This window comes from Panthera tigris, chromosome X (assembly GCF_018350195.1).
Source record: "Panthera tigris isolate Pti1 chromosome X, P.tigris_Pti1_mat1.1, whole genome shotgun sequence".
NCBI classification, from domain to species: Eukaryota; Metazoa; Chordata; class Mammalia; order Carnivora; family Felidae; genus Panthera; species Panthera tigris.
In genome coordinates, this window is record NC_056677.1 from 80992209 (window position 1) to 81018354 (window position 26146).

The 26146-nt window shown below is 38.8% G+C and overlaps 1 protein-coding gene across 3 annotated transcripts; it reads right to left on the bottom strand.

The window, feature by feature from the left end:
- Positions 1–1048: 1048 nt before the first annotated feature.
- NOX1 (NADPH oxidase 1) lies at positions 1049–25568 on the bottom strand. Of its 3 annotated transcripts, XM_042974732.1 has the most exons (13): positions 25473–25568; positions 20916–21011; positions 16243–16353; positions 15916–16000; positions 15424–15575; positions 15139–15320; positions 14925–15057; positions 7702–7794; positions 5795–6030; positions 5415–5577; positions 4847–4993; positions 4485–4609; positions 1049–1175 (listed from the first exon to the last, which is right to left on the bottom strand). In XM_042974732.1, the coding sequence occupies exons 1-13, from the start codon at positions 25515–25517 to the stop codon at positions 1049–1051; spliced, it is 1695 nt and encodes a 564-aa protein (XP_042830666.1). In that variant the 5' UTR covers positions 25518–25568. The 3 variants fall into 3 exon arrangements, with proteins under 3 accessions (XP_042830666.1, XP_015398364.1, XP_042830665.1); XM_015542878.1 differs by lacking the exon at positions 16243–16353 and having other exon boundaries at positions 25473–25517; XM_042974731.1 differs by lacking the exon at positions 4847–4993 and having other exon boundaries at positions 25473–25517.
- Positions 25569–26146: the final 578 nt, after the last annotated feature.

Genomic DNA, 26146 nt, shown 5'->3' on the forward strand with positions numbered 1-26146 from the left:
ATCTGAGTTGAATTGTCTTTTAGGGTAATGAAGTGTGGGCCTCTTTTAAGGGCCCCAGTCTTCGCTTCTACTGATTCACTGTGACTAATATCCCAGAGCTGGGTGGATGGCAGAAATAAAAAGCATTCTGATAGGAGAAAAGACATTTTGCTTATGTCATTAGGTGAATGATTCCTTAATAAATAGGGAAGAGCCAAAACATGGTATCAAACTTCTAAATTATTTTTTTTTAAACTAAATGTTGCTAAACCACCCCCCTTAATAAAAATGGTAATAAAGAGCCCCGGTTAAGTCACCCTAAAATGGAGTTCAAGTTTTTGCAGTTATTTCCAACAGAACAATGCAAGCTAATGACAATACAGCTTTAAATTAAAATATAATTTCAATTGCAATTAGCATAGTTACAAGATTTTCTTTCCCCAATGGAGAGCCTAAAGTAATGAAAGAGTCATTCATTAAGAGATAAAGTAATGAAAGATTAAGAGGAAAATCATTTCACAAGCAAAAACAAAGCATAAATTGCTAGTCACACTGGATAAGACAGTGTTTAAAATAACAGTAAGAATGTACATAGTGTTATATAGAGATGGGGTTCTTGGTGATTTTATGTTCATTGCTTTATTATTTATGCTTGTTTTGTCATTATTCAATAAATTTTTTATTTAAAAAATAACCCTACTTTAGAAATCTTTGAAGGTGAGAGGGTGGGGAAAATAATACCAAAAGCCTGGGAGAGAATAACAGAGTAAACCATATCAACTGGGGTAAAGTTGTGTAACTGTTAACCACCTCTGCTATCAGGCCTTGTTGCAGTCATGGCATTCCAGAAGGATTCAGTTATTTTCCCAAGGAAGGATAGGCTTTGCAATTATTGTGACCTCATGAAGATCAGCGACATCAAAGTTGAATCCAATAAAAAAATGAATGCTGGGGAGAGTTTAACATGCATGTTACTGTCCTTACGTGGCTGCTCATACCTGACCAGACCAAGTAAATTATTGATTCAGAGGAGAGACTAAATGCAGATTACCATCCCCATTCCTATAATTCAGAAATCTTCTTTGTTGAAGTAGAATTGAACCTTCCTAGGATCTAGACTGGAGTATTGGTGACAGCGTTTGCTCAGGCTCTTTGCCAAAGTCTGAGGACCACATAAAAAGACTCCCACCACGGACCTGCAGGAATAGAACAATAGGGCAAGAATACAGCAAAAGCTGCTATGTTCATGAGGATGGAGAAACTGCCTCCGCTAGGCCTCTACTGCTCCCAACAAACTTGCATAAAGATTCAGTTGACTCCCTCACATTCTTCATTGTAGTTTTCTCACGTTTTCTGCTTGCAAGCCCCAAATGTGCTCCCAGCCTTCTGTTGCTCTCAGCCTGCATGCATCCTTACCTATTCTATGGAGAACAGATAGGAGATCTGATGCAGGGTAGAGGTTCAGTGCTAGACCCCGGAGCCCAGCTCTCGGTTGACATAACAGCTCTGATGGGGGACCTGGGTGGCTCAGTTCAGCATCCAACTTTTGATTTTGGCTCAGGTCATGATCTTGTAGTTCATGAGATCTAGCCCCATGTCGGGCTCTATTCTGACAGTGCGGAGCCCGCTTGAGATTCTCTCTCTCCCTCTCTCTACCCCTTCCCCACTTGTGCTCTCTCTCAAAATAAATAAACTTAAAAAAATAAATAGAAATAACAGCTCTGGCACTTATCCCTGCTGTGTGAATTTAGGCAAGTTTCTTTAACCTCTGTTTCAGTCCCCCCCCCCACCCCGTAAAATGGGTATAAAAATAGTACCCATCTCACAGGGTCGTTTTGTGGTTTAAATGAAAGACATTTGTAAAGCAATTATAAAAATGCCTGGCCCATAGCAAGTGCATATGTGTTAGGTGCTATTAGAGTCATCCATTGTGCACTTATCCCCACTTCAAAATTTCTCACACTGAAGAGGTGGTCAGCTTCTCACCAAGGATAATCTAATTATGCTCTGGGTCTCACCCTCTCCTTCCTTCTATCATCCCTTCCTCTCCCCTCCTTTTGACTTCATCGAGATATAATTCACGTCATAACATTCACATTTTTAAAGTGTACAGTTAGTGCTTTTTAATATAGCCACAAAGTTGTGCAACCATCACCACTATCTAATCCGAGAACATTTTCATCATCCCCCACCAAAAAAAGCCCACACACATTAGCAGTCACTCCCCATTTCCTCCCAACCACCTCCTCCCAGCCCTCGACCATCAAATCTACTTTTTATCTCTAGATTTGTCTCTTCTGAACATTTCATATAAACGGAATCATACAATATGTAGCCTTTTGGGTCTGGTTCTTTGCACTTAACATGCTGTTTTCAAGTGTCATCCATGTCCTAGCATGTACCAGTACTTCACTTTTTTTTTTTAAATAGCTGAATAATATTCCATTGTGTGGATATACCATATATTGTTTATCCATTCATCTGTCAATGGATACTTGGGTTATTTCCACTTTTTCACTATTCTATATATATTCATGTACAAGTTTTTGTGTGGATAGCAAAGGCTATTTTCCATTCTCCTGGGTATATACTTAGGAGTGAAATTGCTGGGTCATTTGGTAACTCTAGGTTAAATATTTTGAGGAAATGCCAGAGTTTTCCCAAAGTGCTGCACCATTTCACATTCCTACAAACAATGTGAGAGGAACTCTCCCACAATTTTTCCACTTCCTCACCAACACTTATTGCCCATGTTTTATTATGACCATCATAGGGGCACCTGGGTGGCTCAGTCAGTTAAGCATCCAAATTTGGCTCAGGTCATGATCTTGTGGTCTGTGTGTTCGATCCCCATGTCAGGCTCTGTGCCAACAGCTCAGAGCCTGGAGCCTGTTTCAGATTCTGTGTCTTCCTCTCTTTCTCTCTCTCTCTCTCTCTCTGCCCCTCCCTTGTTCTCTCTCTCTCTCTCTCAAAAATAAATAAACATTAAAAAAAATTTTTTTTAATTTGTTTTGAAAGAGAAAGAGAGCATGAGCAGGTGGGGCAGAGAGAGGGAGAGAGAGAATCCCAAGCAGGCTTCATGCTGTCAGCACAGAACCCAATGCGGGATTCGATCCCACAAACCATGAGATCATGACCTGAGCCGAAATCAAGAGTTGGACACTTAACCAACTGAGCCACCTACGCGTCCCATCCCCATTTTTGTATATTTATTTTATTCTATGTACTGGTTTCTGTTCTGTCTATAAACATGCTTAGATCATCTTTAAGTTAAATAAGCATTTCCTGGACCCTGCCACACCTCCAATTCTTTAATATTTCCTCCCTTGGCTTTTGTGACACCACTTCTCCACGTTCTCCTACTTCTTCTCGGCTTATCTTTCTCCATTCCCACACGATGTAAGCATTGCTTAATGCTATTGTCCTCCACCACTCTCTCCTGGCAATGTCATCCATTCTCACAACTTCAACTATGGTCAGCTCAACACAGTAATTAACATAATCTCTTTTGTTTAAATGCTGCTTTCCTGTTTACAGAGCATTTTTCATATAGGTATATGTTTAATGTTTACAACAATTCTGCAAGTGAGAAGAGAAGGCACTTACTCATATAACCCCCGTTTTATAGATAAGAAGTCTGAAGGTTAGAGGATTTTCTAGCTCAAGGTCCCAGGAACGGAAAGTATCAGAATTAACATTAGGACCCAGGATCGTCTGAATCAGAGTGACTAAGTATTCTCACCACTGCCTTCATGAAGCCTGCTGTGATCACCCTATGTTGGCATACACTTTACTTCCCTCGATATCTATGTACCTGTTTCATGGAGTGCATCATTCTGCTTTGGGTTGATTGTATGCATCTCTTATTAAAATGTATGCTCCTTGAGGGCAAGAACCATATCCTATTTCTCTTTCAACCTCCAAACCTTGTAGAATAATGAGTGCTGAACTTATAGAAGGTAACCAGTAATGTTTGTGAAATTGAATTGATCCTTAGTTGCCAGCTTGTTCCAGGAATTTATCTAAATGATCAGCTTAATTTCTTTCCCATTGGAATGGCTGATTTCATGGCACCAGGTTTTCCTATATGCTCTAGCATGTCTCAAAACTCTTCCAGAAAGACCGACAATGTCAGGTCGTCAGTTAACTAGATAATACACTCTAAGCTTTTCTTACTTGATGTAGGGATTATTAAGCCCAAAAATAATGCATTTGAATTTTCCCAGTTTTCCATTTTATTCCATAATACTAATTGGAACTGAGTCTCCTTGCCTTGTTTGAATGGGGACTTGCAGGGGAACCAAATGTCTTCTTATCAATTACAAGGTCACAACCCTTATTTGGCTAAAACCCCAGATGAAATTTTTTTCAGTTTTAAGCAAGAATCTGAGAATGATTCACATAGTTTCTGCTCCAGAGATCTTTTTCCCAAAAATGCTCAACATGCTGTAATATCTTTCCTAAACTCTAACTCTGTAAACTCAACTAGAGGAAAATGCACTTACTTGGGGTGGGCATTAGCTATCGTAGAAAACTCATTGTCCCACATGGGTCTCCCAAATGAGGTTTTCTGTTTCAGACCTGTCAGGATGTCAGTGGCCTTGTCAAAGTTTAATGCAGCATGACCAGCCTGGAGCCAAAGAAATAAAAGTTAGGAAAAGCAGGCCCTGATAGCTGTTTCTTCCTTTAGCTACTTTTATTTTGTTTTGTTTTTGTTTTGTTTTGTTTTGGCCACTTCTAAACTCAGGGGTGAGGGTGAGGGCGGATAAGAAATCATAAGAAATCATTATTTCCAATCATCATTCATGACCTTGTCTGACATTTAACTTGCATCTAACTTGGGAATTAGGGTATTGTTTGAACTCACAATGTTGGTGTCCCATCCAGTGAGAAAGAGACGGTAGTTTAGAAAATCCACTTTGCCTAATTCTTCCATCTCATGTTCCAGAGAAGCCAATAGGTCACTGAACCAGGCAAAGGCAGCTGTCTCCCTGCAGATCCAGAAGAAATAGATCTGGAATTAGCAAGAGAGAACATAGCCTTACTAAGTGCCTTCATGATGTGCATTGTAGTGACATGATTATGAGCATATACTCCGTATTTGTTGATCAAACCTAAGAGTGACCTGAAAAATCACTTCTTCAGAGCAGCAGACTTTAGAAAGCATGAATTTTCAGAGTTCTTACAACATCCTTTAAGGAAAAAGACTTCCAACATCATTTTTGGTTCAAGGTGATTTTAAATTCCAAATTGAAAATGAAGACCCTATTCTTGTGATGAATCTGTAAAAGTGGATGCCTTGGCAGAGAGAAGTAATCACTCACTCTCATAGCTCCAGGGATGGTTACTCTCTTATCAATTGTAAAGAGTTTAACCCATGAAAGCAATGGACCTGTCCAGCCCAGTCCAGATGCAAAGTGGTATGAGGGAGTTACCGTTTGTGTTTTAAGGTTGTGATCTGCGTGCCGAAACTTGTACCAGATAGATTTTAAGATGGAAGCAAAGGGGGTGACCCCAATTCCTGCTCCGACCGATACAGCCACTTCATACTGGAAAACATCTTCACTGACAGTGCCAAAGGGACCATCCACCTCAATCCTGACAGAAGACAGAAGACAATGGGCAAGTGAAATCTCACTTCCACCCCCAACCTCAAACATCCTCCCAGAGACATAGCTATTCCCATTGCTCATTTAGTGCCTATTTATTTTAATCATATTCTATCTTACCAGACTTAAGGTTCAACAAGGAATTGCTTTCTCTTTTCCGCCTGTCTGTGTCTTGCTCTGGGTTTCCGCTGCTCTTGGGGACCTACCTGGGAATTGGTGAATGCTGTTGCTCAAAAGCCCTTATGAGATTTTCTGTCCAGTCTCCCACTGCTCTGATATGAATGGAGAAGAAGTCTTCCTCTGGAGCAGAGGTCAGAGTAAAGGGATGCCATTCCAAGTAAGAGATTGAAGGAAAATTAACAAAAATATACTGTCCCACTTCCATGATGAAGCCATGCTTGCTCATCTGCAATTCTAAAACTTTGGATGGGTGCATGACAACCTAAGAATAGAGCACAGAGGCCAGAGGAAGTAAATTCAAATGGTGACAGGGGCAGGCAGATGAAATAAATGAATAAAGCTGGAGGGCAGGTCTTAGTGGTGAACTGCTAGCGAAAGTCCTTTCTAAAGGTGGCAGCATTGGGGGGCCTGGGTGGCTCAGTCGGTTGAGCGTCCAACTTCGGCTCAGTCATGATCTCATGGTTCAGGAGTTTGAGTTCTGAGTTGGGCTCTGTGCTTACATCTCAAAGCCTGGAGCCTGCTTCACATTCTGTGTCTCATCTCTCTGCCACTCCCCTGCTTGCATTCTGTCTCTCTCACTCTCAAAAATAAATAAACATTAAAAAAATTAAAGGTGGCAGCAGTTACTTTGTCCAGGCAGTGGTTGCACTATGGAACTGCAACTCAGCATATTCAGGTTTCCTGATTCTTCACTACTAGCTGTTTATCCAAAGGATACAAAAATGCTGATTCAAAGGGGCACATGCACCCCAATGATTCTAGCAGCATTATCAACAATAGCCAAATTATGGAAAGAGCCCAAATTTACATTGACAGATGAATGGATAAAGAAGGTGTGGTGTGTGTGTGTATATACACAATGGTCACACACACATACAATGGAATACTGCTCAGATATCAAAGAGAATGAAATTTTTTCATTTGCAACAATGTGAATGGAACTAGAATGTATTATGCTAAGCAAAATAAGTCAGTCAGAGAAAGACAAAAATCAGATCATTTCACTCATATGTGGAATTTAAGAAACACAACAGATGCACGTAGGGAAAGGGAAGGAAAAATAAGATAAAAGCAGAGAGGTGGGTGCCTGGGTGGCTCAGCCCGTTGAGCATCTGATTTCGGCTCAGGTCATGATCTCACAGTTGATGAGTTCAACCTCTGCGTCAGGCTCTGTGCTGACAGCTTAGAGCCTGCAGCCTGCTTCAGATTCTGTGTCTCCCTCTCTCTCTGCCCCTCCCCTGCTCATGCTCTGTCTCTCTGTCTCAAAAATGAATAAACATTAATTTTTTTTTAAAAAAGCAGAGAGGGAGGCAAACTATAAGAGACTCTTAAATACAGAGAACAAATGAGGGTTACTGGAGGGGTTGCAGGTGGAGGGGATGGGCTAAATGGGTGATGGGCATTAAGGAGGGCACTTGTGATGAGCACTGGGTATCATATGTAAGTGATGAACCACTGGGGTTCTACTCCTGAAAACAATCCTACACTGTATGTCAACTAACATGAATTTAAATAAATTTTATAAACAAACAAACAAACAAACAAACAAACACACAAATAAATACCAGGTTGCCTGATTCTTTGGAAGAAGATAGAAATGCCATTTTTATTTTACTGTGAAAGCCTCTATCCAGGTTTTTAAATGTTAGCAACCAATTCAACTTTCTAAACAATCAGTGTGTGGGCCAACCAAAATATGTCTGTGGGCTAGATGTGGCTCAGGCCACCTGTTTGCAGCCTCTGACATAGACCCATGCTGATGATTTCTGCCAAACTCTTTTTCCCATAGTTTTGTCCAACACTGGAGGAACTGAAATATATTGCCCCCCAGTTCTTTTTTTATTCCCTTCAGGGTGACAACATGACAATCTATTCCTATAATCAGGAAGAATAAGACTCTTATCACAGCTAGGGGAAAGTGTATATTCATTACCTTGGTAATCACAACCTTCTGCTTTGAACGATAAAATCGGAGAATCCTTTCAAAGATATAAAGAATGCCTGGTGCAAGTATCCACTTCCAAGACTGCACAGAAAAAGAATAAAGTTGAGGTTACACATTAATCTCTTGTTTAGGATTTGTGTAGCAGTAATATTGAATATTACTTCATTCAGTAATATTTATTGAGTTTTCTGATGTGTATCATTATTAAGCCACTAATTTCACCAAATCTTGAGGATGGAAATGGAAAGGAATAAGTTGCAATGGTTTCATTTGCTAATCTGTTACTCATAAAGCAGGTCATTTCCTGAAGTTTTACAAGTCTCACTGGGAAGCATAGAAAAGCACAGAAATAAAATATATTATAAGTATATGTATAATTATAATGTATACATATACATATAATTATACATATACATATATACATATAAATATATATATATATATATCTTAAATTATATATAAATTTTAATTTTAAGACTCCAAGACAGTCTTCCAGGACAATTTGTCCAATCTGAAAAAAACAACAGAGAAAGTAGATGCAACATGGAAGCAGATTATTATAAACAAAACAACTAACAAAAAAAGGAAAGTGAGTGACTGACACTATTGGTAACAGTATATAAAACTTGGTATTTATCCATCACCTCTTTTTTCAGGTTTTCAAAACACCTAACATAGTAATATACTTTTTATCTTGTCTACATTTTTTTAATTTTTTTTTAACATTTATTTATTTTTTTTTAAATTTTTTTTTTCAACGTTTTTTATTTATTTTTGGGACAGAGAGAGACAGAGCATGAACGGGGGAGGGGCAGAGAGAGAGGGAGACACAGAATCGGAAACAGGCTCCAGGCTCCGAGCCATCAGCCCAGAGCCTGACGCGGGGCTCGAACTCACAGACCGCGAGATCGTGACCTGGCTGAAGTCGGACGCTTAACCGACTGCGCCACCCAGGCGCCCCAACATTTATTTATTTTTGAGACAGAGAGAGACAGAGCATGAACCAGGGAGGGTCAGAGAGAGGGAGACACAGAATCTGAAACAGGCTCCAGGCTCTGAGCTGTCAGCACAGAGCCCGACGCGGGGCTTGAACTCACGGACCGCGAGATCATGGCCTGAGCCGAAGTCGGCGGCTTAACCGACTGAGCCACCCAGGCGCCCCATCTACATTTTTTTAAAGTAGCCTTTCTATCCCTGAGATTCTCTCAAAGGTAGCAGGTTGCCCCCATATGTACATGAGCTGCTAAAAACATATTTCCTAGCAATGCTAAGTCATGTCCTTTCTTGCACAACTTCTTCAGCACGATACATCAGAACTATGTGGAATGAGGTTTCTTATGCTGTTTCAGGCAAACAACTTCCTTAGGTATTTCTAGGAAGGAAAGGGGCAGAGATGTGGCTGGTGAACTTGAAAGTGGGTATTATACAATTTGATATTACTCCTTATTTGGAAAAGATTCCCCATGTCTTCAAAGGAAACACAAAAAAATATATTTAAGAAATGGCTGATAACAATATGGAAAAAATTGACCTCAGAAGTAATCAGAGAAATGAATTAAACCAAAATAGCATTTTAGAGAGCCTGGGTGGCTCAGTCAGTTGAGCCTTTGACTCTTGATGTCATCTCAGGTCATGATCCCAGGGTTGTGGTAATAAGCACTGAGTGTGCAGCCTGCTTAAGGTTCTCTCTCTCTCTCTCTCTCTCTCTCTCTCTCTCTCTCCCCCCCCCTTTCCTGCTCACATGTGCTCTCTATATATAAAATTTTATTTTTTTTTAATATATGAAATTTACTGTCAAATTGGTTTCCATACAACACCCAGTGCTCATCCCAAAAGGTGCCCTCCTCAATACCCATCACCCACCCTCCCCTCCCTCCCACCCCCCATCAACCCTCAGTTTGTTCTCAGTTTTTAACAGTCTCTTATGCTTTGGCTCTCTCCCACTCTAACCTCTTTTTTTTTTTTTCCTTCCCCTCCCCCATGGGTTTCTGTTACATTTCTCAGGATCCACATAAGAGTGAAACCATATGGTATCTGTCTTTCTCTGTATGGCTTATTTCACTTAGCATCACACTCTCCAGTTCCATCCACGTTGCTACAAAAGGCCATATTTCATTTTTTCTCATTGCCACGTAGTATTCCATTGTGTATATAAACCACAATTTCTTTATCCATTCATCAGTTGATGGACATTTAGGCTCTTTCCATAATTTGGCTATTGTTGAGAGTTATAAAATTTTAAAAATAGTATTTTAGCCTCTAAGATTGGGAAAAACAACTTTAAACCATAATGCCCACCATTAACTGGGATGTAGGGAAATGGGCACATTCACATGTGCAGGTAATGGAGGACAAATTAGTAGTATCTTCCAAGAAAGCAAAGTGGCACTACATCCCAACAGCTTTAAAAGCATTCCTTCTCTTTGACCCAGAAATTTCACTTCTGGGAAATGAAGCATAAAGATATAATTAAGGTGTATACTAAGTATACGAGCATAACAATGGCCATATTATTTACTAAGAAAAAAATGACAAAAATGGTATATCACACAGATTTCTTTTGCCAATACCAAACTCACTTTTTTAAGTTTTTATTTACTTTTTTGTATTGAGACATAATTGACATGCCATTATATAAGTTTCAATTGTACACCATGATTCAATATTTATATATACTGCAAAATTATCACAATAAGTCTAGTTAATATCCATCACCATACATCGTTGCAAAATAATTTTTTCTTGTGCTAGGAAGTTTTAACATCTACTCTCCTAACAACTTTCAAATATGCGATACAGTATTATTAACTATAGTCACCATGCTATACCTGACATACCCATGACTGGAAGTTTGTACCTTTTGACCACCTTCACCCATTTTGCCCACCGCCCACCTCCTGCCTCTGGCACCCACCAATCTGTTCTCTGTATTTATGAGCTAGGTTTGTTAAAGTACAATTCCACATATAAGTGAGATCATACAGTATTTTTCTTTTTCTGTCTGACTTATTTTACTTTGCATAATGCCCTCAAGATCATTAAAAATGATCATATAAAAAATTTGACAAAAATGGTATACCATACAGCCTTTTAAAAACAAATGTTTCAGTGAAGCAACAGAAAGAGAAATTTAAAAAGCAATACCATGTACTATTGCCCCCCAAATAATAAAATACCTAGGAATAAAGTTAACCAAAGATGTGACCGATCTGTACTCTGAAAACAATAATGCATTGATTAAAGAAATTGAAGATGACACAAAGAAATAGAAAGAAATTCCATGCCCATGGATTGGAAGACAAATACTGTCAAGATGTCCATACTACCCAAAGCAATCTACAGATTTAATGCAATTCTTACCAAAATACCAACAACATTTTGCACACAACTAGAACAAACAATACTAAAATTTGTTTGGATCCACAAAAGACCCTGAATAGCCAAAGCAGTCTGGAAAAAGAAAAATAAAACTGGAGGTATCATAATTCCAGACTTCAAGTTATATTACAAATCTGTAGTGATCAAAACAGTATGGCACTGGCACAAAAATAGACACATACATGAATGGAAGAGAATAAAAAACCCAGAAATAAACCCACAACTGTATCATCAATTAATCTTCAACAAAGCAGGAAAGAATATCTAATGGGAAAAAGACAGTCCCTTCAACAAATGGTGTTGGGAAAATTGGACAGCAACATGCAAAGAATGATACTGGACCACTTTCTCATACCATACACAAAAATAAACTCAAAATGGATTCAAGACCTAAATGTGAGACCTGAAACTATAAAAATCCTAGAAGAGAACACAGGCAGCAATTTGTATGACATTGGCTGTAGCAATATTTCTCTGTCTTTTTTAAGTTTATTTATTTATTTTTGACAGAGAAAGAGCATGAGTGAGGGAGGGGAAGAGAGAAGAGGGAGAAGCCCAGGCAGACTCCACACTGTCAGCACAGAGCCCGAAGCAAGGCTTGAACTCACAGTGAGATCATGACCTGAGCTGAAATCGAGAGTTGGATGCTTAACTGACAGTCACCCAGGCACCCCACAACATTCTCTAGATTTATCTTCTGAGGCAAAGGAAATAAAAGCAAAAATAAACTGCTGGGACCACATCAGAATAAAAAGCTTCTCAACACTGAAGTAAACAATCATCAAAATTAAAAGGCAACCGATAGAATGTGAGAAGATATTTGCAAATGACATATCCAATAAAGAGTTAGTATCCAAAATATATTAGGAACTTATAAAACTCAACATCCAAAAAACAATCCAGTTAAAAAAATGGGCAGAAGACATGAATAGACATTATTCCAAAGAAGACACACAGATGGTCGACAGACACATGAAAAGATACTCAACATCACTTATCATCAGGGAAATGTAAATCAAAACTACAATGAGATGTCACCTTACACCAGTCAGAATGGCTAAAATTAACAACACAACAGGTGTTGGCAAGGAAGCAGAAAAAGGGGAAACCTCTTGCACTGTTGGTGGGAATGCAAATTGGTGCAACCACTCTGGAAAACAGTGTGGAGGTGCCTCAAAAAGTGAAAAATAGAACTACGATCCAGCAATTGCACTACTAGGTATTTACCCAAAAGATACAAAAATACTGACTTGAAGGGATACATGCATCTGGATGTTTATAGCAGTATTATCTACAATAGCCAAATTATTTCAACAGCCCGAGTGTCTATCGACTGATAAATAGATAAAAAAGAAGTGGTATATATACAATAGAATATGACTCAGCCATAAAAAAAGAATTAAATCTTGCCATTTGCAACGACATGGATGGAGCTAGATAGACAGCATTATGCTAAGTGAAATAAGTCAGAGAAAGACAAATACTATTTGATCTCACTCATATGTGGAATTTAAGAAACAAAACAAAAGAGCATAGGGAAAAGGAGAGAGAGAGGCAAACCAAGAAAGAGACTTTTAACTATAAAGAGCAAACTGATGGTTACCAGAGGAGAGGTGGGTGGGGGCTGGGTTAAATAGGTGATGGGGATTAAGGAGTGCACTTGTGATGATCACCAGGTGATGTATGGAAGTGTTGAATCATTATATTGAACACCTGAAAGTAATATTACACTGTATGTTAACTCTAGAGGAATTTAAATAAAAACTGAAATATATATATGTATATATATATATATATACAATAAATTTTAATATATATTTATTCAAATTTATTATATTTTCTTTTCTGGCTTCAAGGTCTTTTAAAATATTTAGGGCTCCAGTATTAGATAAAAATTTCCCATGTGGTATTAGGATGCTTTTATGATTTCCTTCCTTTCTTTAACATTTAAATCCTTGATCCATGCATTCGTGATTCATATTATAATGTAGAGTGTGGAATAAAGATTCAGCTTTTTTCCTGGATGGATATCCTATTATCTCCAAAACATTATTGAATGATATATCTTTTTTTCCTACTAATTTGAAATGCAAATTTTCGGAAATTTTTTAAAGATATTATTCCCATTTTAGATGAGGAATAAGCTATTGCTCTTACTTCTGCAACTGATTTAAAGATTTAAAGACTTTATCAGAGCACTTTGAGGTACCACAAGTCAACCTCTCCCTTCCATTTATTCCTCCATCTAACATATTTTATGAGCAAGCAAAGATAAACCACGATATCCACAATAATTATCCCGAGGCACACCTTGAGTTCCCTGGAACCCAGTTTCTTGAATGCCCACTATTTAATAATAATTTCCAAACAGGTACTTATAACACCAAGGAAAGCTGACTTTAAGAATGCTGCTTGAGGCGCCTGGGTGGCTCAGTTGGTTAAGTGTCCAACTTCAGCTCGGGTCATGATCTCACAGTTCGTGGGTTCTAGCCCTGCATCGGACTTTGTGCTGACAGCTCAGAGCCTGGAGCTTGTTTCAGATTCTGTGTCTCCCTTCCTCTCTGCACCTCCCATGCTCACTCTGTGTCTCTCTCTGTCTCTCAAAAATAAACATTAAAATTTTTTTTTAAAAGAATGCTTTTTAAAAAAGTTAAACTCACAGAAACAGACACTAGGAAGGTAGTTAACCAGGGCCTGGGGAAGGGGGTCAGGGAGTGTTAGAAAGATGTTGGTAAAAGGGTATGTGCCTTCAGTCATAAGATGAATAAGCTCTGGGGATCCAATGTAAAGCATGGTGACTATAGTTGATAATAGTGGATAGCATACTTGAAATGTGCTAAAAGAGTAGATTTTAAGCATTATCACTACCAAAAAATTGGTAACTATGTGAAGTGATGGATGTGTTAATTAATCTCATTAGGGTGATCATTTCACAAAATATGCATGTATCATTCATCACATTGTACACTTCAAATATATACAATTTTATTTGCCAATTGTACTTCAAAAAATCTGGGAAAAAAGAATGCTTCTCCCCACTCAAGAAAATTGACTTGATTTCACAGCTAATCTTTGGTACAGTACAGTGTTCATGAGCACATTCTTTGGAATCTAAAAGGCCTGGGCTTGAATTCCAGTTCCACTAGTTACTTACTGTAGGAGCTTGGCAGTTTAATCTCTTTGAATCATAGTCCTATCATCTCACAATGGAGACAAAAAACGTACCTACCTCATACCCATAGATTATTTCTATGTATAAATGAGACAATCCATATTACACAGCAAACCTGTCATATGGCAAACACTATTAATAATAGAGCTATCAGGGCATCTGGGTGGTTCAATTGGTTAAAGGTCCGACTTCGGCTCAGGTCATGATCTCGCAGTTCATGGGTTCGAGCTCTGCATCAGGCTCTGTGCTAACAGCTCAGAGCCTGGAGCCTGCTTCTGATTCTGTATCTCCCTCTCTCTATGCCCCTCCCCCACCTGTGCTCTCTAAATAAATAGATAAACAAAAAAACATTTTAGTAATAGTAATAATAACAACAACAATAATAATGTGAGCTATCATTATTACCTTTGGAGAGGGTCTCACAACATGCAATAACCATTAGTTCTTTCTCTTTAGGATCCCCTGCTAATGATAACTCCCTAGCCTGTTGTCATTGATATTGGAGTTCCTTGGTGGTAGGAACCTTGAAAATATATCCTCCAGAAGACCCAGCACAGTGCTGAGCTAATAATGGTAACAATAATAAGAGTAATAATAACAACAATAACAATAACAATAACAGCTCCTGACAGGAGTCTGTCCCTGTCGGCAGGCTTCTTACCTCAGCAGGGAGCCCTTCAAATCGGGGATGCTTGCAGTGGGAGTCATGATCATCCCACTGCTCTAAAAATTCTGCACACCTGTGTGGATGACTCTCATTCAGGCTCTCTTCTGTTTGACCCCGGACAATTCCACTGAGACAGACAAAGAAGGACAGTTTGGGACAAAGAATTATGCAAGGCCAGGGGCTGGGGCATAAGGTTTGAAGTCCTTACCCAATGCCGTGAATCCCTAAACCAATGAAGTAGATGATAAAAATATGGTGAGTATACCAGAAGACCTCAAAATAACTCCTCCGGATAAACTCCATAGCTGAAGTCACGATGAGAACCAGAGCTATTGTGATGATCACTCCAGTGACACCAGCGATGCTGGTAAATGTCACATACTCCACTGTCTATGAAAGAAGAAATTTCAACTTGACACAATGTATACCAAGCATACCATCCCCTTCCTGCTCATGACCAGATTTCAGATGCTTTGCCATTGAGTCAGCTCACCATGTTTGGGGACTGGATAGGATTTATCCAAGAATCTTCATCTCTCTCTTGTTGAGATAGGGTGGAGAGAATGGAAGCAAGGGATCCATCTGTGGCCCATCTGCTTCTGCTGTAGTGTTCAAAGTTGAACAGGTGTGCAATGATATGAATAGCTAAATGGAAAGATGAAAGGGAATTGAAAAGTGTCTCAGAAACATCATGGCAGGCATGCCCTACTAGAAAAGGAGAATCCTATATATAGTGTCTAGCAGAATGCCTAGTCTACAGAAGGTGCCCAATAAATCTTGATTGCAAAGAAAACCAATATTTTTTTATACTCATTCTGTTACCAAAAGAATTGAATGTAAGTTCCATGAAAATAGGCCTACAATGGTGTGTGGCAAGTAGTGCCAGGTTTTTGATAAACACTTTTTGAATGTCTAAATGCATAGATAAATGAAACTACACTCTGAATGCCTGCGACCTTGCAGTTTTGTGGTTTGCCTCAGTTACCTGTGTGTAGGCAGATCATATATGCTACCAGTTTGTGGAAGGCGAGATTGTGATCCAGTTGCTTTCTCAGGGCATGCCTGCAAAACTACAAATGGGAAGTGATCAAGGTCTGATGTCTGCAGGAAGCTTTATAAAATTCAGTAACCCATAACCAAAATGTCTTAAACAAAGCATACCTATACCCACCCACCCTTACCTCCCTCCTTGACTACCAAAGGAGACTCTTGGCTTCCATTCCTAGGGGTTTGATATTAGGTCATCCTACTGAGGAGTTCAGGATCTCCTGTCTTTAATGTGAACATTGACCTACGAGTACCTGGGACTCACTGAGCAGGTGCCCCTCAGGAAGGACAGCAGATTTCGACACACAGGAAGCAGGATCAGCATGCTGTTAAAATTCAGGCAGCGAGCAGAGGCTCGGGCCCAGGCCAACGCCAACTGGAGCAGAGGAGAGAAGAGACCATCAGCTGCTTCCATCTCATCATCTAGCAGGTGACCACGCACCCAGTCCACTTGTCTGAGACATGGGAATGGACAGAGCTACATCTTCCTCACCTCCTATTCAGTAGTTAGCACAATCAGTGTAGACTCTCTGTTTGCAAATGACAGAAAATTTGCTGATCTTAATAGTGAATTGAGAAATTCTCATGACAGTGGTTTGGAAATATTTGTACAATACAAAAGAGAACAGGATTTAGTAATTTCACATTAACAAATACAGTCTATCAAAAAAAAAATACACTCTACAAATGTAATACTCTGCAATGAGTATTTTTGCCTAATACACTCAATTATTACTTTATTGTTTGTTATTTGAAAACAATCTCAAAGAGTGTATATATTTTTTAATGTTTGTTTATTTAATTATTTATTTATTTATTTATTTTTAAATGTATATTTATTTCTTTGCGGGGGGAGGGGCAGAGAGAGAGACGGGGAGAGAAAGAATCCCAAGCAGGCTCCACACTGTCAGCACAGAGCCAATCGCAGGGCCCAATCTCACAAATCCGTGAGATCATGACCTGAGCTGAGATAAAGAGTTGGATGCTTTACCGACTAAGCCACCCAGGCACCCTGAAGATTGTATATATTTTTATTTGCACTTTAAATAAAGCTTATATATTTAGAGGTATAATTACAGATGGTGCCTATTTTTTCTTTTCTGTATTTTCTAATGTAATTATAAGCATGTAATAATCATGTAAATAAACAATAAAAAATTTAACCATTTATATTTAAGATGTCTTTAATCATTGAATAAAGCTTAAGTAAAACTAGTGAACCCCTCAGAGCAAAAATTGTAAACTTGGGTAGAGATTTCAGAAGGGAGAAATTCTGAGAACAGAATTTCAAACTGACTTCCTTGGGTGGCCCGGAAGCATATATCAAGTTCAATCTGATCCAGCAGTAGGAGCTGCCAGAAAAGGAGACAAGAAATCAATGCTTCAAAGAAGTATTTATCCCCAAAGAGGCTTGGTTAGGTATAAGCTGGACAGAATATGCTGAACTCCATGGTAGTTAAGTCCAACTTCTCTCCTTAACTCTGTGCAACTCATCTCTGAGTCGCTCCACATACTTGGGATTGCAGGCTATGGAGTGTGACAATCTCCTAATAGCAGCAGAGGTGGTAGCAGCAGCCAGGCAATTTTTGTTGCACTTTAGCCAGCCTTACATGTGTGCTATCAGCAACTGGCTGAAAGGCAGAATGTGGGTTACAATTAACAATTTCTTGGCCTTTTTCTAATAATCTTTTTCAGCACAAAAACTATTTTTCCATACAACCTAAACCCAGGGAAACGTGACATCAAGCCAGATCAAGATCTGCCTAACGTCCACAATGGCTTACAATGTCAGGCAGTGCAGTGAACAGGGCTGCCCCACTGTTTTCTGTTTCTGGCTCTTCCATAGCACCTGTGTTTTCTCCCTCTGCTGAGTCACACTCCGAGTGTTTTTGAGAGAGACATCCTGCTCCATTTCTGAGTAAATTTTCTCTGCTCATCTCAAAGATCTTGCATTTCCACATTGGTTCACACAGCTTGCTTATTTGAGTCACAGAGGTTTCTTAAAGTTAAAATTGGCAAGTAAATGGAAAATATAGGACTACAATTTCACAGTTCCATATTTTGTAGGGGCTATCTGTATGGGATAAATTATTTTTAGAGGAAATCTTTTTTTACCATTACAGCACATTGAAATATCCCAATTTATGTTCAGTTTTCAGTATCAGCACTACCTGATGTTCTAATTCAACTGTTGCTGTCCTTAATGTCTTATTGACTATAAATTTTTTTAATGTTTATTTTTGAGAGAGAGAATGAGCGGGGGAGGTAAGAGAGAGAAGGAGACACCAAATCCGAAGCAGGCTCCAGGCTCCCAGCTGTCAGCACAGAGCCTGACACGGGGCTCAAACTCACGAGCCTTAGGTCATGAGGTCATGACCTAAGCTGAAGTCAGACGCTTAACCGATTGAGCCACCTAGGCTCCCCCTTATTGACTATAAATTTAAACTGCTTCTTCTGTTACTTATTTGCTCTGCTTCATAGTGAATCAAATAACTGTATTTTCCTAGAGGAAGCATGAATTTAAGAAATGCAGTACAGAATGATTAAATAAATTACGGCACATCAATGCCATGGACTGCTATGTTCTTAAAAGGGTGACAGCTATAGGCACTGGAGTAGCAATGGTATATGTTTAACTTTCAGGTGAAGTGTGGGGGGTCTTGATTTCCAGCATTTGCCAATTGACATGATGTGAATACTCCTGCCATGGCAGATTTCATGATACCAACTTGATGTCACTGAACAAAATTAAATACAGGGTTGAGAAGAGATCCACATAACTGGCTGTTGTAAGCTGGTATGAGCTAGTTCCAGCACACCACTAGTTACATACTCATATGGAAAGATATCTGAGATACACTATGTGTAAGAAGCTATTTCCAGCCAATATCTATAATGTAATCCCTGCTCTGGTTAAAACAAAAACCTCTTTGCTACTGTGTGTGTTTATCAAAACTCATAGAATGGTGAACCAAAAAAGAGAAAATTTTACTGGATACAGGGAATTAAGAAGTGTATAAGAATAATACCTATTGGGGTGCCTGGGTGGCTCAGTCGGTTGAGCGTCTGACTTCAGCTCAGGTCATGATCTCGCGGTTTGTGAGTTCGGGCCCTGTGTCAGGCTCTGTGCTGACAGCTCGGAGCTTGCAGCCTGCTTTGAATTTTGTGTCTCCCTCTCTCTCTGCCCCTCCCCTGCTCATACTCTGCTCTCTCCGTCTCTCAAAAAGATATAAATGTTAAAAAAAAATTTTTTTTTAAAGAATAGTACCTACCACAAAAACAAAATGTATGTCTGATGTATCTGTGAGCATATGTCAATGTGTCTACACACACATGCACACCAGCACTATTAGCAGTGGTTGTCTCTGGGGAATGGGATGGGAGGGCAATTTTCACATATTACTTTATATACTTCAGTATCATTTGATCTCACTGAAAGTAGTATTGTTTATAATTAAATTTTTTTTTAATAGAGAGGATTTTTTAAAATGAAGTGAATGAAATGTCCACAGGATATCAACATGATTCATTTTTCTGTGGCTGACTTCTTGGTCATAAAGCAATTAAGCTCTTAATAACTAGTCACATTTATTGCATCATCCTCTTAACAAAAAACTATTTTTAAAATAAATTAACACTTCCTTTGGAGTTATAATTTCCAAAGAAGGATCAAGGATCAACATTTAAAATGGAAAACAGCAGGGTGAAATACGTCACAAACAAAACATTCAAATTAGTTGTGACCTCAACATGGATCCTTTGGTTAGAAAGAGAAAAGAAGGATTTAAAAAAAAATGACAATCTGTCTTTAAGCATGTACATTGGAAGGGTCTTTGTGGAAAGCTAATGATCTAATCAAGATGAAAGTGATTTAACCGAATCCCTTACCTACTGAAAAACGGACTAGTGTTAGCAGTCAAATTTGCTTTTCTAATCAGATAATGGCCAGGTTGATGAGCCTGTGAAAGAATAATTCTCACCTCCCTGCTTCTTCCTGGTCACCACCACACCAATGTGCCCTACTTCTTCTATTCTTGACCTGTGACTTCCATAGCCTTCATCCCGTTATTCTCACCTGCCCCCTGCCTTTCTTCAGGCCTTGAGTTCTGCAGCACCACCCACCCCAGAGACTCCCTAAGCATCCCTCTTGTTTGTTAGGTATTTTTCTCTGAGATCAGTCCACAGCAGTAGCTTTCAAGTTGTTTGCTTGTCTTATTTTATTATTTTTTAAATGTTTGTTTATTTTTGAGAGGCCAAAAGTGGGGGAGGGGTAGAGCGTGGGACGGAGGATCAGAAGTGGGCTCTGAGCTGACAGCAGGGAGCCCCATGTGTGGGTAGAGTTCAGGAACTGAGAGATCATTACCTGAATTGAAGTCAGATGCTTAACCGACTGAGCCACCCAGGCGCTCCTGTTTACTTGTTTTAAACCAAACTATTTCTTAAAACCATAAACAGGAGTCCATAAGACAGATAAAGGTTGCTTTGGTTGAAGTAGAGGCAGGGGCAGGAGCACTACTCGATTAGCTTTCCCTTCACACCTATAAGAGCACTTGAGTTTCTGTAGAAACCAGTTTGAAAATGAGTGCTTAATAGTTTTGTTTACTGTGTGTTTTTATTATTGGATCAGGGGAGTGTGCCCTAAATAGGGCTCTGAGATTTTAGTGAACAAAAATACAGGATGCCCAGCTAAATTTGAATGTCAGATTTTAAAAAAAACGAATGATTTTTTTAGTATGCATATGTCCTGTGCAATATTTGGTATATACTTGTACCAAAAAATGATTTTTCTTGAATTCAAATTTAACTGGGCATCCTGTATTTTTCTGGTAACCCTAGCCCTACAAGAAATCAGGGCATTGGGTCTCAAAGAGCTGAGGCCACAAATAACAACAACAAAAAACCCGCAGAGATTCCCCATATCACAACTATGATACTCACCCCCAGGATTTCTCTTGTATAGAAGTACTTATCGGCTTTTTCATATGACAGGAAGGCATGCACGAACAGGAAAACATTCAGCCCCAACCAAGTAGCCTAGAGGAAAAAAAAAAACAAACAAGCAAAGAATAAAGTAAAATTTGGGTATGGGAAGGAATAGGTAAGTGATAGGAAATAGTGTCACCATTTTGGTTATTTTGTGTTTGTTTTCATTTTAAATGAGTACAATCCCTCTAGCATCTAGCTGCCTTTCAGAGAGAGTTAGTACTTCAAGACATGCATTAGACACTAATGACCATGGTAAGCAAATCAAGGCCCATGAGCCAAATGTAGCTCACCATTTGCTTCGTACAGCTTACAAATTAAGAATGGTTTTTACTTTTGTATTTGTTTTCACACATTTAAATGGTTGGGAAAATGAAAAGAAAAAGAATATTTCATGATGTGAAAATCACATGAAATTCTAATTTCAGTGTCTGTAAATAAAGAGGAATTGGAACTTAGCCATGCCTACTTATTTTTATATTGTTTATGGCTGCTTTCATGATTCAATGGGAGCATTCAGTAGCTGTGACAGAGACCATATGGCTTGCAAATCCTAAAATATATACAACCTAGGCCTTTACAGGAAACATTTGCCAACTTCTGGACTGGAGCAAACTATTGCAACTAAAAGATGGCAATAAGTGAATAAATGGATTTCTAAGGAAACAAAGAATAAATTTAACATCTATAATAATACCCATCTGAAAGAGATTAAACCATTCCAGATGGGCCTGCCTCTTTAATTATACTCTGACACACATTTTCCTGTTTTTAGATTGTGAGTCTCTTTTCAAATTAACCTACCATTACTTTGGACTCATTTGAGCTCTTAAGACTGCTTTTGTCTATCTCAAGCTCTGTCTCTGCACTGGGAAAAGGGGCAATTTGGACCCCACTGCCCCATTCATTGCCTTGGAAATCAACCATTGTGGCCCTAGCCCAAGCTTGGAGGTGCTAGTTTGTAACCAAGCAGGACTCTACGGCATTAGGATGCCCCTAAAATATATTGTTGACCTCGGGATGGCTCAGAACCATCTCAGTCCCATGAGTAGAGGGCCGTTAGCCTAGGACATGGCCCATTCAGAGTCCCTAGATCTGGACTGTTCACATACCTTTAGCAGCATAGCATAGTGATTTAAAGTGATATCGGAAACAAACTCCTTGGGCTCAAATTCTAGTTCCACTACTTTCTTGTTCTGTAATCTTAGACAGACATGTGATTTAACTTCTTTGAACCCCAGTTTCTTCTCCTATAAAGTGAGGGTAGTAACAATATCTACCTCGCAGCAATGCTGTGAGGCTTATGTGAAATCAAGCATGTGAAGTGATTAATACAATGGTTAGTGCATAGTTGGAGCTCAACAAATGCTAACTACAGACTTGTGTCATTACCAGGCTGGCTTCGCCAATCCACTTCTACCTGCATCCTTTGCTTAGACACCCTTTCCAGAACTGAGGATCTTTCAGAAATTCATTGACCCTAATAGAAAAAGAGAGGTGAAAGACACAGATACCTCAATAGTTCAAAAGACAGAAGAGAGAAGTTTATTTAGAGAGAGCAGAAATATTTCAGGATCCAAGAGAAACACAAAGAACTCTGTGTCAGACCATCACCACCTGTAGACAAGGAGAATACAGTGACATTTGGGAGTAAGGAATTCCATTTCCTACCCTCACTATCATTTCTTCCATTATGAATGGATAATGAAGTCGAAGACCTGGCAAAAGGAGGAGTAAGAATGTTTTCTGAGTAATTTAATTTTTATGTTAAAAAACAGTTCATAGGAAGGTAGCCTCGGTGGCTCAGTCGGTTGAGCATCCAACTTAGGCTCACATCATGATTTCACAGTTCGTGAGTTCAAGCCCCGCATCAGGCTCTGTGCTGACAGCTAGGAGCCTGGAGCCTGCTTCAGATTTTGTGTCTCCCTCGCTCTCTTCCCCTCCCCTGCTCACACATTCTCTCTCTCTCTCAAAAATAAATAAACATTTAAAAAAATTTAAAAAAATAGTGCATAGGAGTGTATGTCAGAGATAGCAAGAAGTCTGAGCCTACCAGCAAGATTGGTAGGGGGTGGAAATTCAAAGCTAGATAGTTAAATGTGAGTCACCACAATGGGTATTGAACTCTCTAAGCAAAAACTAAGGGAGGGATATAAAATGCAGGGGATTTTAGAACTAGAAACAGACTTATATTTGTATCTAGTCATTTCATTTATCTCCCCCCACACACAGATGACCTAAAGTCTAGAGAGGATAAATAATTTGATCAAGATTACTCAATTAATAGCAGAACTGAAACTAATTCCTGGGCTCCCTGTCTCCTAAACTAGTGCAAAAGGAATTACATACACTGCATTGAGCATTGAAAATATAAAGCATAGGGTAACCGGCCCAGTTAGGCACTTGGCCTTTTGTTAAATGCAAAACAAAGAATCTGATTGCTCTTTACACCTTTTTTCCTTGAGCACCTGGGAAGTCCTTGGGGGCCCAAAGAGGAGAAAAGAGATAACCCCAGAAGGATGGATAACATGAAGATCTAGGAAACTGAGAAAGAACAGGGAGTTCCAAGCTCAGGGGTGGCTCAGAAAAGGAAAAATGAAGGTGGGGATAGGTGTATGTGTGTGTGTGTGTGTGTGTGTGTGTGTGTGTGTAAGGAAAAGGGGATTGTGCATATGTGGTGTGGTCAAGAACATCTGGCCTAAACACTGGGAAGCTGAGTTTGAATGATGGCTCTGCAATCAATTCACTGTGTGATATATGGAGTTGGTTTATATCTGCACTATGCAAAGCCGTAGACACTACCCATATGTGATCATTTGAAATGTGGCTAGTCCTAACTTAGATATGCTATAAGTATAAAATACATATCGTGTTTCAAAAACTTAGTGAAAACAAATGACATTACATGCTCTCATTACTATTTTCTTTTTTTTTAATATTTTTGAGTGGAAAGTTTATTGGAACATCTTTGTCACGCATAATTTAAAATTATTTAAAATAGAGGCACCTGGGGTTCCCAATCAGTTAAGCCTCTGACTCTTGATTTTGGCTTAAGTCATGATCTCACGGTTTGTGAGATCCAGCCCCACATCAGGCTCTGTGCTGACAGCATAGAGTCTGCTTGGGATTCTCACTCTTCCTCTCTTTCTCTGCCCCTTCCCAACTCATGTGCATGCACTCTCTCAGAATAAATAAACATTAAAAAATAAAATTATTTAAAACAAATTAAAAACATCTACAAAAGTCAGAACTTTAAGTATTTTAAGATGAAGCTAATTTAGTTGTAGTATCATGGTTAAGAAAATAACAAGTATGGCAAGCTATACATTTTTAAATTATAAAAAAACATTAAAAATTAAATATCTGGGGCATGTGGTGTCTCAGTCAGTTAAGCATCCAACTCTTGATCTTGGCTCAGGTCATGATATCGCAGTTCATGGGATTGAGCCCTGCATTGGGGCTCTGCACTGACAGCGTGGAGCCTATTTGGGATTCTCTCTCCCTCTCTCTCTGCCCTTCCCCCACATTGTGCACTCACGAGTGTGCTCTCTCTCTCTCAAAAATAAATAAACTTAAAAAAATTAAATATCTAACAAAATATGTCTTGCTGTTGCTTTGGGGGAAAAGGTGGAGACAAATATGTTTTATTTTAATTATATATATTTATTAAAAGATTTTCCATATGACATTGTAAATAGTCCCATTTCTTTTGTATTTTTCTATAATACATGAATTCACACAAAGGAGATGGAATACTTAAAAATAGAAATATGGTAGAAAAGTAAACCACATCACACCCAAATACACAGTTAATTATTACAGAAAGCATAATCTGAACATATAAGGCATATTAATTTTAGAAAAAGAGCACTACCCACCCACATCTTATTAGTATTTTCAATATTGATTACATGTTGAAAGGATAATATTTTTGATATATTGGGTTAAACTAAATATATTACTACACATTGATTTCACCTATTTCTTCTTACCTCTTTCAATGTAGGTACTAGAAATTTTTTACATTAGATATATGGCTCCCATTACATTTCTATAATCAACAGCACTAGGCCATGATCTTGAAGAATATTTCTATATCAAATGTTCAGTGATTTTATGAAATCTTGATGTTAGTTAGCAGTATAGAAAGGGTGAAGAGAAATGAATGCTGCATGGCAATAGTTAGAAGTGAGATGAAAGAGAAAAAGAGAAGATGGAAAATGAAAACAAATTGAAATTTCAAATACTTGTGATCTATATCATTTGTCTCTTTACCAATCAATTTCTGGAGTTGAATTTTTCCCTTTTCTAAAATGGTGAAATATATCATACACAGAAGATTTTACAAAACATATATTTGTTCTCTTAGAGTTGAGCTTTTTAATAGATAACTGGCCTTAGTGGGCCTAATATTGACATGAAATATTTCCATTTCAAATAAGTTTACAAATGTTAACAAATATAATGTCTCCTTCCTCTGTTAAGAGTAATTAATAGTGAAATGTCACTTACCAGAAACAAAACTGAGAACCAGTAGTTAACCACCCAGTTGCCCATTGTCAAGAGGTGGTTTGGAGTCTCTCTAGGCAGCAGGGATGATTCAACAACTTGGATTCTGGAGACGTTCTTCAGGATTAGGTCTTCTGTCTAGCTCAGGGTATGTGAGTCTTTAAGATATGAAAGATGCACAATTACCCAAAAAGATTCAAGGAATGAATAAATGCGTTCTGCCTTCCTCCTACGGAACTATGTTATCAGCTTCAATAGACCAGCCCTACCTATGAGAACCACAGGGGTTTTCCCTGGCAGGGTTTTATCCCTTCAGGAAATAGCAATCTTCTGGAGTGAGAATATTCTCTCTCATCTTATCAACATGACCTAATGTGAGGCATTGCTTTCCTTGATAAGACAATTTGCTAAGTTTCTCACTAAAGGCTAGGGCTATAAACAGATGACCTCAGGAGAAGCAGGGCAGGAAGCAAGCATGTGAAGCTTTAAGGTGGGCAATCAGAAGAGCTGCTACATCTGCCACTGCGATTTGGACCTCAGCCTGGCTAGCTCAGAAACGTCACTAATATGTTCTCTGGGAGGATGAATCTGGCTCTAGGGACAGCTTGACTGGCTAGGACGACAAGTGACAAAATGGCTAAATGAATAAAAGAAAATTTAGGAGATATAAAGGTACA